This window comes from Ambystoma mexicanum, chromosome 3q, assembly GCF_040938575.1.
Source record: "Ambystoma mexicanum isolate Mex_15411 chromosome 3q, UKY_AmexF1_1, whole genome shotgun sequence".
Lineage (NCBI taxonomy): Eukaryota > Metazoa > Chordata > Amphibia > Caudata > Ambystomatidae > Ambystoma > Ambystoma mexicanum.
The window spans coordinates 877,603,565-877,619,840 of NC_090926.1; the positions used below are offsets into that span (position 1 = coordinate 877,603,565).

Consider the following 16,276-nt stretch of genomic DNA (forward strand, 5'->3'; position numbering starts at 1 on the left):
TTGTCATGCATGTCACTACAGATGGTGAATGATGAAGCAGCGGCAGAATTGTGAGCAGGAAGCCTTGTGTGGTCCATACAAGACCTTCTCACTGAATTCCTCAGGGTGTGTTTTGTGTAACTACATTTACCAGGATGCTTGTCTTTTCAGCATGAGAAATAAAAAATATGTTGCTTTCTCACAATATATGGGAATCCTCACATGTTAGGTAACTTTTTACCACTGGAAGCATGGCAGGGTTTACAATGGTACAGCATTCATTATTAACATTGGATTAAATTGGATTTCAGCTATGCATACTTGAGTTATCAGGAAAATGGGTGTTTAATACAATATGATATGATATGATATGATATGGTATTTGTAACGCGCCTATACACAAGTGTTTCAAGGCGCGACGAGGCAGGGAGGGAGGGAAACAAGGGGAAGACAGACAAACGATCCTACTAGGCCAGGTGTCATTCAGATCGTGCAAGTGCAGAGGTAAGGGGAAAAGGAGAAAGTGCAGGGGGAGGAGGTGGGGGGGAAAGTGCAGTACAAGGTAAGTAGCGTAATAAAATAATAAATAATAAATAATAAATAAAAGGGCCAGCTGGTGGCAAGTGCGAGGTAAGTGCAGAGCAAGTGCTGGGAAGGGGGCTGTAGGGATGCAGTGACAGTCCCACAGTGCAGGAGGAGCCAGGGAGGCAGTGCAAGTGGAGAGTGGCTGGGCCCTGGACCGAGGTCACAGAGTGGCCCAGATGCAGGTTTAGTGCAGACTTCAGTGGGGAGTTTAGCAGGTTTAGCAAGGGAGAGGGAGAGAGAAGGCAGAAGCGAAGAGGAAGGTTTTGAGGTGCTTCCGGAACCGGAGATGGTTCTCCTCAAGTTTCAGGGAGGCAGGAAGGCTGTTCCAGAGGGAGGCCCCTGCTGCGGAGAGAGATCTACCCCCAGCTTGTTGCTTCGAGAAGCGGCTGACCATGAGGGAGTTGGAGACGGATGAGCGAAGGGCTCGTGAAGGCAGATATTTAGGAAGAGAGAGTTGAAGGTATTTAGGCCCCAGGCCCCAGAAGGCCTTGTGGACAATGCAGAGGGTTTTGAACTTAATCCTCGCAGCCACTGGGAGCCAGTGAAGAGATTTCAGTCCTGGAGAGATACGGTCCCTGGGCTTGAGGCCAAGGACAAGTCTCGCAGTTCTGTTCTGGATAAGTTGCAGAGGGCGGAGAGTGGAGGCAGGCAGATTAAGATAGAGGCTGTTACAGTAGTCCAGCCTTTATACAGCATTCACCTCTATTGGACAAATGAGTGAGTCCATCCTGCATTTTTCATGGTGTCCATTTTCAGGAAATCTATGGTGTTGCCTTATTAAAAAAAGCAGGAAAGTAATTTGAATACAAATTAAGGGGCAATATACACACTTGTCATGGTCGCAGACTGACCTTCAACTATGACTTATGCAACGCAAAATTCATGATACTATTTTTACGAGTAGGTGGATAGCAACATTGAATTAAAAGGGACAACTATGTATGAATGTTTCAAAACTGAGCGAGCCTAATCTGCCTTACAATCAGAAGGCTTGACAGGTAATCTCTTTTTTTGAGTGGTATATGTGACAAATCTGGGGAATTCGTCCCTTCTTCTGTAGGGCGAACCACCCCCTTTGAGGCTAGGAAGGTGTTCCCGCTCAGCAAAACCCTCACTAGGGGTTTGAGAAAGTGGGACCTCGCTGGCAGTGACTCCACTTTAGGCTTATTGTCTGTCTACATGGGAGTAAGGAATCCTGACAATACATCTAAGTGTTTGGCTCAAGGTAATGCTGAACTTTCTGCATGCTTGACAGCTATTCTGAACAATACGCCCCTTTTGAATATCGTAGCAAGAATAAAGAGCCAAGCACCATTAAATGGAGGAGACAAACCCAACGCAGAGACGAGACTCAGTCGTGAGAAAGTAAGCAAGGGATGGAGCTGTGCAGACTTGCGGGGCCGGCTGCAGCACTAAAGGATGTGGACGCTTGAGCAAGATGCCATCTGCCAGATGAGGAGTCATGCAAGACCTGCGAGGCAGAGGTCGCGAGAAGCGAACTGGACCTGGAGGAGTGACCACGTAAAGGACGTGGTAGGCCCAGAGCCCGCAAACAGATGATGGGTCCAGGGACGAAGAAAGGACTGGATCCTCTGCTCTCAGTACGAGAGCCAACAAGAGAGAGAGCAAGAGAGAAAGAGAGCCAAGATGAGCAGAACGAGGAGATCAGTGGTATCCAGTGTGAAAGAATGGAAAGCCTTGGAGCATGCTGCCGGTGCTTATTAGACAGACCCTCACTGGAGAGAGCACCGCAACAAAGCAGGTAGGTGAGCTGTCCAGGTCGAAGGGAGGGCAATAGAAGAGAGAGCGAGCAGGGAACAGGGAAGGACTACCCTAGCCCCATCCAAGGATCACACAGAACTGAGAGAGGGAGAGAACAAGACAACAAAAAGGGTTCCGGAGCCCGAGAAACCTGAGCACCATAAACCTTAAGAAGGGCAACGGGGACCCAAGAAAATTTAGAGGGCCAGAAGTAGAGAGGGGTATTAGGAACGCCAAAGTGAGATATTGGGTCAGGGGAACCCAAAGGACGCACAGCGGCATAACAAGCAGAGTGACAAGTGTGAACGAGACAAGTCAAAGGGATGAGAGACTGAGAAACCCGAACAACACAAACCTCCAGAGACACACGAAAATTAAGAGAGCCAGAATGAGAGATGGGTCATAGGAACCCCAAACAACAAAGTGAGATATTTGGTCAGAGGAACCCAAAGGAGCCACAGAGGCATAATAAGTAGAATGAAAAGGGAGCTCAGAGGCACCCGACAGTTGGCCAAAGTGGGTAGAGATCGCCCAATTTGGTGGAAAAAAGGTAGGACAATATCCCTCCACCTAAAGAAAATTTGAACATTTTGCTTTTCTAGGAAGTTGAGACTTTTTTTGTTCGGACTTTGGGGGACCTTTGATAAACTGACAAGAATCATTTCCTTTGAGTAGATTTGTTATTGCCTTCTAACCACTGAAGAAAATAACAAACTCAGGAGGGATTCCTTGGACAATCAGGGATACTGTTGTGAAGAACCAAGAGTGCAGGTCACTCAATCTATTTTCTTTTATGTTTTGCTAAGTGGTAGAGCCAGTTTAGTGGATTAGTTTGGACCAAGAACTATTATTATTTTTTGGACTATAGACGAGCACGTTCAAACGTGTCCTTTGGTCCGACTCCTTCTTCTGGCTTTCCACATATATCACAGACTTCTACCAACACTCACAATTATGTCATCAATTTCAAAGGCCAAATTAACACCTGACACTTGCCTTCTGCTGACATTACATGAATCGCAAGTTTGTTCTCAGTTAAGATACAGAGGAAAACAACTGGTAAACCAAAACCCTTTTGAGTTAAATGCTAAAATTAGGCGGTGTGTGAACAAAAGGTAAACAAAAGTAAGGGGACATTCGTGTGGAAATAGAAGTCTCCACTAAAAGAATAAAATGAGAGAGAGAAAAAATAAAAACTCAATAAACAAAAAAGCAATCTTGGAATCATTGTTTTCATTTACATTCTCTTGGAATCATTGTTTTCAATTGAATGATTTGCTATTTCAATGAAAAGCGTTCAGACTTTTCACAAACAGTCATTAGTTTGACCATCAAATAAATAATCTGTGAGCCCTCAATAGAACACATACCTGTAACTCTGAGTGCTAATTCCTGGCTACTTCGTTCTTTGCCACTGGAATTCACTTTACAAAGGTAGTCTCCCGAGTGCGACACTCGAGCTGGATGTATGGCATATACAGCTGTCTTCTGCTTGGAGCTGACATTGTAGATCAGGCTGTCCTCTTTCAGAAAAGAAAAATGGTGAAGGATTGGAAAGGGCTCCGTCTGAATGATGTCCACGGTGCAGGTGAGATTTATTGGGACGCCATTCATCAGCTCGCTTGATGGTGAGACATTCAACTTAACACTGTTAATGGTAAACACTTGACATGAAAGAAAAAAAAGAAAAAAGTTATTTTGAGAGTGTAAAGGCTAAAAGGTACAGAATAATATTTGTTGCACATTCATTAGACAACAATACACTTTGAAGAAAAGTGGGGTGAAACAAAGATAAGAAGGTTACCAACAAGATATTTGCCTCATGCTTCTACATGAAGTGGTTAAAGGTGTTGCAGCTACAGAACTACAGACTATCAGACCGGGTACATATGGTCTTGCAATGAGAGCTGTAAGAAAGGCATGGTATCAAAGTAAGACAGACACAAGTGACCACAGTTCAAGGGTGTTTATTGAACTTTATCAACGCTGCGATAAACTCCTATCTAAACCAAAATCTAAAGATGGGAGCAAGCTACGACCATCAAATAATAATAACAGTCCAAGTGGAGTCTTGACAAAATAAAAGGGCCTATACTAAAAAACCTATTGCCAATCCTTACTGCTAATTTACAAATAGTGTGGGAAAATGTTAATGAAAAAGAAAGACGTTTTCACTAAATGATAAATCAGGATATTCAGGCAGTTGGCCTCCCTTCCCCATGTTTTCAGGATGGGACAAGGTGGTTCACTCGAGCATAGCACACTCTTGGGCTTCTCCAGCACGAGGACACAGTTCCATTAACAACATCAGGGCCTTCTATGCCCAAGTCTCTTATGTTATGAAAGTCTCTTGACTCAGAGGGCCTGATGTACCAAAGCAAACAAAAAGTTCCTTTACAAAGATTCAATTCAGGTGAGTTACTTTTCAGCCTGGACTCCCTCCACTGGGCTCAGACCCCTTTTCCACAATTGGTCTCCCTCAGCTGGACTCAGACCAATTTCAGTTCACATCAAACTGTCCAAGACTTTGTGCACATGGTTTGGCTTGACCCATTGCAGGAGCACTTTGACAAAAACTTCCTTTTCACAATTTTACACGCTCAGTTGGATACCTAACAGAGACCTTTGAATGGGCACTCATGTGGCACCGGACCACTCTGTATACAGCATCTTACTAGGCCTTTCAAATTCCATTCACTCCTTTGACATTTCTTCATATAATGTTGCCACTTGCAACCTTGGTTCAAACACAGACCAGTCTGCTATCAGTCTCTCCGACTCACTGTCAGTGCTGACTTTACTGGGGTGGCTTTGGTGTCAGGGACAGTACCACAGCGGCAATCACTCCGACCCACCTCGACTATCAATGCGGGAAAGCCCCTTTGACAAACAATGCACCTTTTTTCAGCTTTAATTTCTGGTCTTATGTTTCCATTCCTCAATGCCTTGTGAAAGTAATGGTTATCACCCTCTGAAAAGCCCAAGGGCAATTTCTTCCTTGCAACCCTTTCTGGTCTCGCCTTCTTTCTCTTCGTATTGTGCTATAAATGTCAGGTCAGCGTATACGTGGATCATATCCTCCTTTGCAATGATAACAAGTGAAATCAACCACCCTATCTCATTTAAGCATGTTGGGAAATTCTAAAGAGTACAAACCGAGGGAAGAAGAAATTCTTATCATGAGGTGTAAACTGAAGGTCCTTGTATAACATTCAACACTGACTGGAGGACTGAAGAGCCTACAGAAGCAATTTGCTGTTGCCCTGGAGCTAACCAGCACTACCCCTCTCATGATGTCACAACCCTTACAAAAATCACAGCAGTTCCAGTACATAGACAGGAAAGGACATTAACTGAAAAGGCTGTCAGACGAGTCAGTAGACTCAACCTTGGAAGGCAAAGAGATGCTTGCACTTATGCAAAGCATAGCAACGGATGTCAGTTTAATTGCATGAAGTCTATAGCACATAATGCAGTGATTTAAAGTGACCATTACTGTGCATAAATAGATTGACATATCTATGCAGTAATGGTCACTTTAAATCACATGCATTAAGACTGAAGAGCTTGATGCATATGTTTCAAACTGAACATTACTAGCACTGATAGGACAACCTATCTATCACTGTAATGGTTTTTTTGTTTGTTTATTTATATGGCCATCCACACCTGAAGGTATCTGGGTGCAGTTACAATACATTTTGCGTACATTTTACATACAAAGTTACATGCATGGTATAATGTTACAAATTTACATAAAGACATTAGAAAAATTATACAAGGATATATACCGAAGGCAGTTTAGACGGATACAAAAAGCGTAGTGATCAGGAAGGTCATGAATGAAAAATGTTAGTGACATTTAAGAGTCCTTAGTGAAATGCCAACTTTTTATGTTTTTTCTAAAACTAAAGAAGGATTGGTCAGTTCTTGGAGTAATAAGTAGGGAGTTCCACACATGGGCAGCCATAACCGGAAAACTACCATCCCCTTCTTTTTTCAGTTTAAATCTGGGGACTTTAAGGCAAAATGAGTTCACTTTCCCATAAGGTGTGTTGAAGTGTTTTGACCAGTTTCTCCATTAAGTATTTGGGGGCTGAATTATTTAGACATTTATAAGTGAGAGAGCCAGTTTTGAACTGTATTCTATTCTTAATTTAGAGCCATTTGTTATTTCTCCTAACCTCCGATATATGCTGTCTTCTGGGAATATTTAACGCTATTCTAAGTGCATTGTTCTGTAGGATTTGAAGTTCATTGATAATGTATTGGTTAGCACCTAAGTAGAGTGCATTGCAGTAATCAAGTTTCGGGAGAATTAATGTTCTCGCTAAGGTAATACAACTGACGGTAGATAGAAAGGGTTTACAGGCATGGATCAGTTTACAGGTGTATGCTGTCCCCGACGCAATGGCATTAATTTGCTTATTCAGGTTCAATACTGAGTCTAAGTAGAAACCCAAGGTTTTTAACTCCTTAGCCACTTTAATGTCAATACCGTCAATGTTAAAGGAGATATAGTGATTACAGAGTTTATTCAAACTGGCAGGTTTTCCTAGGAGCAGCAGCTCAGTCCTCTCATCATTCAGACACAGGCCATGAGTTGCCATCCAGGCCTGAGTAATGAGATAGATTTTGTTAACTAGGGCCAGGTCCGTATCATAGTCTCCAGTCAAAGGTATGAGGGTCTGGGTGTCATCTGCATAGTTGGTGTAAATCACATGCATGAAGCTGCTGCCACAACCTATCTATGCAGGTAATGATCCCTTTCAATCACATGCATGAAGCACTACCACAACCTATCTATACGAGTAATGGTCACTTTCAATCACATACATGAAGGCTAATTGTTTCATACATATCATTTAAAGTGACCATTCCTGGCATAGATGGGGTATGGCAGCAGCTTTATGCACATGATCCATGCCAGCAATGGTCACTGTAATTTACATGCATGAAGCTGCTGACACACTACTTATCTATGCCAGTAGTCTCTACAACACATGCACACAAACAAACACACTCATGCACAAACACACTCTGATCTTTACATACACATAACTGTGAGGGGTCAGCAATGATGGGCGGACACAAAGAGATACTTTTCTCAATATAAGTCGTTTTATTAACAGAAAAAGGGGTGAGGATGGAGACCTAAATTTCCCTATCCTAACGTGAATGTCCCTTTCTATGAAATTAAAACTAAAACAGGATGACCTTGTGTCCAAACTCAGTCTAATCCTCACACTAACAAATACAAGCAAACAGTGCAAGGTAAATGTTTCAAAGTTCAACTTAATAGAAAAGGGCAACAACTCAAACATTTAACTCCAACAAAAACACTTTTGTCAGGGTTAACTCCCTTCCCCGGGATTACTTCAGGAAAGTTATTCACAATGTTCTTCAATGAAGGCCAGTCTCTTAAAGGCATAACAAATGTCTCTTTCACCTTATACTTTCCCTAGGGAGGCCAAAACGAATGCTCTTTTCAAGAACCAGGAAAAGTCTCTACTACTTTTAAGAATGGCAAAGCAAAGATCTTTTTTAGTATAGTGATTCAAGTATGATAAATGACATGTCTTTTCAAAGCTTCTAGTTGACAATATTTTCAATTGAAACAAGAACTTAATTCGACCACGTCTCTTTTTAAAACACCAACTCAAAATAAGTTTCCCGGTACACTTTCCTGCCAGGACACTTCTCAGCTTCAACTGCAAGAAACTCTTCATACCCTGGTTTACTCTCCTGCCAGGAACATCCCCTTTTGGTTCACTTAGATCCCCTGGTGTACTCTCCTGCCAGGTATCTCCTTCCAAAAAGGTTTCACTACCCGATATCCTTACCAGGCTTCTCTGCAACTTTCACTCTCCTCTTAAATATGTTTAGAGTTGTAATTCTCCAGTGGCACAACCCTCTTTGACTTCAGTTACTACTTGCATCAATCTCCCTCACACTAGCATCTCTTGTATGAGGGTGTGTTCAAGTTCATTCTGTCAACCTCTTCTATAAAGTGTCTTGACTCTTGGCAATGTTTGTTGCAGGTTTCCCCCAACTGACATCTCATGTCAGGAGAATTGCACACATTTTACCCTGATTTTCTTTAAGCAATGACTTTTGGCTTAGACAATGCTAGTCACAGGTTTCCTGCAACCGATATATCATGGCGGGAGAATTGCACCATTTTCACGTTTTACGTTCAATTACATTTGCCCGGTTTTCAAAAGTACTTTCACAATGCTTCTAAGCAAGTGTGCATGTTCCAGGGGTCCCCTTCACCACCAGGCTTACTCACGGGTTCACATTTCAGTGTCTGAGATGTGCTCGCAAGGCGCCAGACTCCTCGTGTTGCCTGAGTCTCTCCTGTCTCCCATGCGAGTCCCATGGCTTCCGCTACCAAGATGTATGCAGCCTCACAGCCTGCATCTCTTATGGTCCCTCTGCACGTCACCTGCTCTCTCTCTGACGCAATTCTCCTCCGGTCCTGAACAAAACCAGACTGCTTCTGTTGGGTGTTTCTCACTCTCCCCACAGTCCTCTGTAGGTCTTCATTTGCCAACAGTCATGATTCCCGCTCCGCGCACTGTGAAGCCTTCCTTCTCTCTCTTTCTTCAGTCTTGACGTTCTCCTGGTCATCTCCATTTCCACAGTTGAGTGGGGGATTTAAATATGCTGTGAAATTGATCGGGTTGACAACAACTACACTGCATGTTGTTTTCAAAGTCACATTTCCTCCACATGAGCTCCTTGTGCCTCCTCCTCCTCGTCACAATACTTAGAGATTACTGGGACTTGGAGTTCTCATAAGTTTCAAATGATTTTGGCTCATATTGTTGAACAGTTATTTTTAAAATACAATCAACAAAATTATCAGATGTTTTATATACTCTATGTTCATTTTGCACTCATCGAGATTGAATAGGGTTCTATTTAAAAGTAGTTGTCAGAGTTTTACAATCAGGTGGTTTTGTGTAATGGCAGCATGCCATCAATAACTTTGGAATTAAGGGATTTCCTTCACAACAAATAGAATTATACTGCTTCTCTCGCTGTGGAATCATGACTCTGCCTGACAGCCATCTTCTCCCATGTGATCCACCTTCAGAGTACCACCCCCAGGGTCAGGGTCAGGATCAGGATCAAGTAGCAGCTGCCTTCCCCTGGCCACATGGGAAGAGACCTTAGGCCGGGGATCAGTAATGACTCTGCAGGATGCATCACAATACATGCATACATAAGCAGCTACACTCACTCAACTAGTCAAAGACAAGTGCGGGCACACAAACATACACATACACACACACGTGCACACAAACAATGCATTACATTCAAATAAACATGCAGGCATACATACACATAACACAACCACCTTAGGTCTTAAGAGGGGCAGGGGCAAAGCCAAACAACACACTGGACAAATGCAGGCATGCAGGGTTAGCGCACCCTGGAAGAACTTGAATCCCTGGGGTGCACAAATGCCAAACGTGGAGCAATGCCCTTGTGGTTGCCACGGCAGCCCTCTGAGTGGTGTTCTGTGCCACACATGTTGGTGCACCATTCACACGTGTTTTATTTTTAAATATCAAAGCTGGAGCTGAGTGATAGCCCTGACTGAGTGCCAGCTCTGCGGATGGGATGGGAGCTCACCGGACACCAGGGAAGGGCTCTCTTGCCCCCTGGCTCCATCCATGGCCCACACTACTGAAAATGTCACATAGTTAGCCATCTTGCCCACTGGAGGGTGTGACTTGTTCTTCTCTTGCTAGCTTTACTTTCCACAAGTTGTTCAGGAGAGCAGGTAGGCCTTTAGACATAGGAGACTCTTGGAAATATATTCCCTATCTGATAGTTTCTTGAAAATGTGACCCTTGATTAGCCTGGGCTGCTTTGTGACAAGTGCCTTTGTGTAAGTTCTGTTGGTTCATGCCTTTCAATTTTAAAAACAATGACGCCCACACTGCTTCATGCCAAAATAGGGCAAAGTGGTGTGGAAGTGGTCCTTCGTGGTGTTCTACAGGATATTTTCCGAGTCTTTCTACTATTTTCACATATAAGGAGGAGTTGCTGTGTGAGGACTATCACTAACACTACTTAAACCCCAATCGAGCGCAGAGCGCACGTGGTGCAAAGTAGTGTGGAAGTGGTCCTTCGTAGTCACTCCTGGGCAGGCGAGGACAGGACCACTACCCTACACCGACCCATAAACAGGAAAACAGCTGAACTCTGCAACTGCTGCAACAAATGGTAAGCCCTATAAACATTGTGTACGAGAACGCATGGGAGACTGCAGGGATTTATTCCCCTTTCATCCCACAGCGCTGTATATCCTTTGCATATGTTACAAACTGCGGATCATTTTATACTGCAATACGCGTGCTCATGAACAGACAGTAGTATTCTATTTCAAGAATTAGGTTCATCACAGTGCTCTTTGCCCGAGGGGGTGGGGTGGAGAAAAGGCGGGCAATTTGTTACTGCATACTAAGTCAAATGTAATACAATTTGGCTTTGTACACCTTCAACCACAATTAGGACATGCGATCAGTGGGTTGAAACATCAATATCGAGCCATAATGCCCCCGAAAGCCAGAGCCAACAAACCTTGCTACAATCTGAGGAAGGGCAACTCGAAAAAGGAAAGCACTATATCCTGCAATGGGAATGTGGCGATGAATCCTGCATCAGTGCAAAATGACAGAGGAACTATACTTGCATTATTCCAAAAGACTTTAACTACCAATAAAAAAAAGGTCCTTGAGGAAGCACCAGTCCCCGTGCATAATGGGAGCTACCATTTGAAGAGCACAAACTACGAGGACATTGATAATAACTCTCTGTTAGACCTATGTCTGTCAATACAACGATCGATGGCGTCACCATCCAGTAATGGTGTACTGCAAAATGAGAGTAATCCGATCCCTCAGAAGGAAGCAGCTATGCCTGTCAAAGCCCAGGTACTGCACTCTGCCAGTAGCTACATGGCAGAATTAGCTACGGGCGTCTTTCAGAATCTCCCAACTTGCAAATTAATATAGAGGGCTCTGCAAGGCATGATGAGACCTGACCGAATGAAGTATGTTTTTCTAATTCCACGACAATAGCAGACCTTCAGGCTTCAATGTCCTCCCTACAATTTGCTCTTAAAAATTCTTTTAAAACTATGTGGGAAAATCCACGTCAATACAGTGATACAACTGCACCGACCAGTACCCAGGCCAGTTTTAGAGAATGTAGAGCCAATTCATAAATCTTCTGAGATTGAACCGGCAAATCCTGAAGTCATCTCCAATGAAAAGGGGAAAAGGTGCCAGTGGAATCCAATGAAAATTCAGTGGTCTTTTTTTCCACCCTAGATTTCGCTGCCATAAAAATCATGGAACAGACCGTTGACTTATATACCTCCAGGCACTTAGATCAGAATGCCCCAAAAACACTGTTAAAGGGACGTTATTGTTAAGTTGCGCTTACTAAAAACCCGTCAAATTCAATGAAAAAAACATTGTTAAAGGGACGTTATGGTTACAAGGAATACTGAAAAACCCCTGAAATTCGTCCGTTATGGTAAGCTAAGCAACCATAGCTCACACCACCAGCATGCACTGCTAAGAATAACAGCCATGACATCACAAATATCATTGTTGACATCTGATTTTGATAGGTTTTTAGTAGCGCAACTTTACCATAACATCCCTTAAACACATTTTCTTCACTGAATATAGATATAGATATCATGAATTTGATAGGTTTTTACTAGGATACCCGTAGTTTACATACATATACCATACTGAACCCCCTTTCCCATGATAGTGGCTGCACTATCCGCGGACTATCCGCGGACGGACCCGGTCAACATCAACACTGTCCAAAAGCTCAGAGGGTATCTTACGTTGTTGTATCATACAACAAACGCACTGAACATGTACAAAGAGCAGCATATAAATAAATGCCATTAAAAAATAAATAAGAAGTACAAACTGTATATGTAAGACACCAACAGTCCAATTACATACAATATGAAATGTAATGGAACATACAAAAAAAAAAATAACATATGCCTCCAACAGAATTACCTCACTAATGCTTTATACAGAAACTGCAAGCAAATATCAACAGCACGCCTACAAAGCAGTAATAGCAAAACTGAAAAACAAACTGGTAAAGACACTACATTAATTCCTACAGTTATAAACATTCTTTAGAAGGATACACTAAAAAATAATGTATTTTGTTTTACAGAGAAATGGCTAGCACTCTGGAGTGGCTTGAAGAAAATGTTCCCCCGGGATGAAATGACTGAAAACAATGATACGAGACACTACAGTTTTCAATGTAAGCCAAGTAATACACATAATTTCACATGTACCTAACATTTTTTCTTTGTTCTTTAACATTACATACAGAAAATAAGAATAATACTCAAACAGTACTTCATGTACTAATGGAACAACAAACAGACACCGTGGAAAATCATCTACAGCATTTAGAACAAAGGATTGATCAATTAATGACCAATTTAATTATTTTGAAGAACTTTGTAGAAAACCATATCATATCATTGTCCAACGTGCACCTGTACCCCTTCTCCATGCCCCAGTCAACCATCCCCAAAAATTCCCCATCACCAAAAACGTTATGATGAGACCTCAATCCGTTCCTCCCCTACCACCCTTCATGTAGAAAACTCTAATTCCCCTGTATATGTCTCAATTTCTGCTACCCCCCTCTCTTAAAAAGGCCGTTTGGGAGTCCACAGACGGTACGACTGTCCGGGATGTCCACAATTAACCAAAACGGGGGTGTCCTAAGGACATTATGACTGTTCGTACTGTCCGCAATCGAAATAGGGGTGTCCGTACGACACATAACCTGTCCACATGTCTGCAAAGTTATGACGCACCTTTTATTTGTTAGGGGACCCGAACCCTGTCCAGCGGAAACTTGTGTGTATGCACATCCTACCCTCGGGGTCCTATGAACATCGCGCCTGTCCATAACTGCTCACCTCACGTGTCGCACTTTTACTTAGTTCAGGGACCCAAACCCTGTCCGTAGAACACACATGTGCATACGTACAACTGATCCCACAGAAAAGATGTCCTACGGACAGCCATCCCATTTGCGAACGTGTCCATGAGATCATCATACGACTGCACCCACGCTGAGCTTAGGCCCTTGTCCACGAGCACCGTCCAAGCCCCCAGACACTGGAAAAGTGCTTTTTTGAACAATACTGTGAAACTTCACCCATGCACATGTCCCTGACCATGTCCCTAGCGGTCTGGATACTTTTTGAAACTTTTTGAGCCCTCTTTGGTGTTCGCAGTGTTTGCAGACAGCCGCGCTGTCTGCGAAGCACGCTCCAGCACCCATATAACAGGCCACACCCTAAAGCTGCTCCTCATTCTGTTTTTGGCTACCAGAGAGAGCACTGCTCAATATTGGTGTTCTACATTGCATTGGCTGCTGACCCTTGCCTGCTGTGCTGTGTGTGCTGTGTCTGCTGTGCCATTCCTCTGCCTGCTGTGCTACATCCCAGATGGCAACCATGGCTTCCACCTTTGCAGCTGCCTCGTCTTCAGCAACACCCCCACCACCTCCACCACAACCACCTTCCCAAGGGCCTGGAGAGGGGAACAGGCATGGAGATGTAGAGAGTGATGAAGAGGAAGATGAGGATGAGGTGGTGGAAGTCCCCACAACTGCTGGCCAGCGTGAGTCTTGGGTGTGGTGGCTCTTTGCCACCGTTGGACGGGTACCCAAGGCATGTGCAGGCAAGGTGCACTGCACTGAGTGTGACTTAGTGCTCAGTCGTGGCACACTGGGTCTGTATAGCTATGGGGCCACTTCCATGCGGCGACACCTAAGGTCTTTTCACAAGGCAGCAGTTTGAAGGGTTTCCCCCTTTGATCAAAGTAGTAGGTTGAGTTCCTCTACAACATGCTCCGTATCTGCTCCTGCTACCACATGAGACACTCTTGTGGGACAGCGCATCCCTGAACCAGCCACGCAGGCCATGCGCGATGCAGTAGACCCTTACCTTTCGAAGGTCACAGTATTGTGTATGTTCTGTGACGCGGTACTCTGCAGGGGGGAGACACTTCAAAGTGCTTTCGAGGATAGGGTCCGGGAGCATGAGAAAGTCTGCCACCTACCGAAATGAGGCCCGCCCAACATCTCTATCCACCTGCCCTTACTTATCCCCGTGGTTAGTGCACCTTCCTTTCCCTCCCTTCCATTCCTTTCCTTTTGTGTCTTGTTAAAAAAACAAAAAAAATACAAAACAACAAAAAACAAAAAAAAGGCTCTTTTCAGAGACATCTTTCACAGTTTAAAAAAAGTGGCAATGAAATTTCAGGGCCCTGTGCATTTTTAGAAGTCTGCGGACAGTCCACAGACATTGACATTTTTTGGGTATGGCACTACCAAAACCATTGCACTCTTCTCCGGGAGTAAGTGGTAGCTCTGAAAAGAGCCTTTTTGTGGTGTTTTTTTGTGTTTCAAAAAGTTCAAGTGCTCAACACCTACTGGAAAAAGGATTACTATACTTCCAAAAAGGGTCGCAATGCATTTTGTATATTTTGCAGAAAAACCTGATTCCCAGCATGAGTAAGATGTAGTCCATCTCTGCAAAAAATGTGTGTGCTACAAAACATAATATTTTCACTGTGAAAAGAGGATATACCAACATCTCTCAAAAAAGCCCAAACAGCCTTGTTGACATTGCACCTCGCTTTCTCCATTTGCAGACCAAATGAAGAAGAACGCAGCCACATTTGTCTCTGCGCAATAAGAGAAAAAATTACTCGGGAGTTTGGAAACATGTCCATGACTTTCTTTCATTGCAAACGGCAAGGAGATTCCAGACACATGTCCTAAACTGTTCCCTCCACAATGAATAATAATAATGTCTGGATGACGGTGTGTCATCAAAGTAGCACAAAAAGGAACCAAATTCAGCCACTTCATTCCGCGTACTCCATGCCAGTGCACATGCACATGAGGGAATCCAAGATGTGCAGCCACTCCACAGCGCTCTGCATGCACCTCCAACCAATTTATCCATGAGTCACCCAAAATCCAGACACTCTGCCTTCTGAAAGACACAGCCATAGCTGTCTGCGTTCCTCTCAGGAAACAGACTTTCTGCCAAAGTCTCTCCATACACATCCCTCCCAGTAAAACTTATTGACCAATCCCTTGGCCTGCACAGTCTCATTTGCATGCCTCCCAGCCTACAGACAGATCGCGAAATCTGAGAGTGGGGAATGAAAATTTAAATAGTGTACTCCACTTCCCCTTTGATGGTGGATCTGAAAAGAGCCTTATTTTGTTGTTTTTCTGAAAGTGCTTCTAAAAAAAAGACCTTTCCGTTTGTTATTTTTTTCTACTTATTTTCTTCCAGATGTCTTCTCATTATCCTCTGTAAAGCATTCCTTATATTTTGAAATAACATAGCATTTCCCAATATAGATAGAGAAATGCTATCTGCTTTGAAATAGTCACCATTAATAAAATATGTACTGTCATTGTTACAAGACAACAACCCAGCTCTAAACAAGAAAGCAGACATCCCTCTGTTAACCAAACACCTTGCACAATTTTGGTGAGGACAAAAAACATTACAATTGTCCCATGCTACCCTAGGCAACATTTCAGAGGAAATCACCTTGGCATTTGGAAGAACCACCATCACTGCCTGAACCAAGTTTTCAAGAGCATTCAACAAATTAGGAGCACTGATGTATCCCACATGGACAGCACCCCAATGCAGTACCACTACATCTGGACTGTTCCACATAGAGAAACTCTTACAAACTCCAACAACTGCCTGCATATTGGAACCAGGCACAGTTGACCACAAAACATCCACTCCTTCCAAACCAAAACCTGCAGGCATATGTTTAGACATACAATACCTCTCTAAAATATTTACAAACAGATCTCCAACTACCAA

The 16,276-nt window shown here is 43.4% G+C and overlaps 1 protein-coding gene across 4 annotated transcripts in view; it reads right to left on the bottom strand.

Annotated features, from left to right (window-relative positions):
- Window positions 1–16,276, bottom strand: part of PECAM1 (platelet and endothelial cell adhesion molecule 1) — a 1,005,718-nt gene that overhangs the window by 827,422 nt on the left and 162,020 nt on the right. For all 4 annotated transcript variants that reach the window (XM_069654996.1, XM_069654995.1, XM_069654997.1 and 1 more), the window contains exon 3: window positions 3,696–3,989. In XM_069654996.1, coding sequence (XP_069511097.1) covers window positions 3,696–3,989 — 294 coding nt within the window. The remainder of the gene's footprint in view (window positions 1–3,695; window positions 3,990–16,276) is intronic.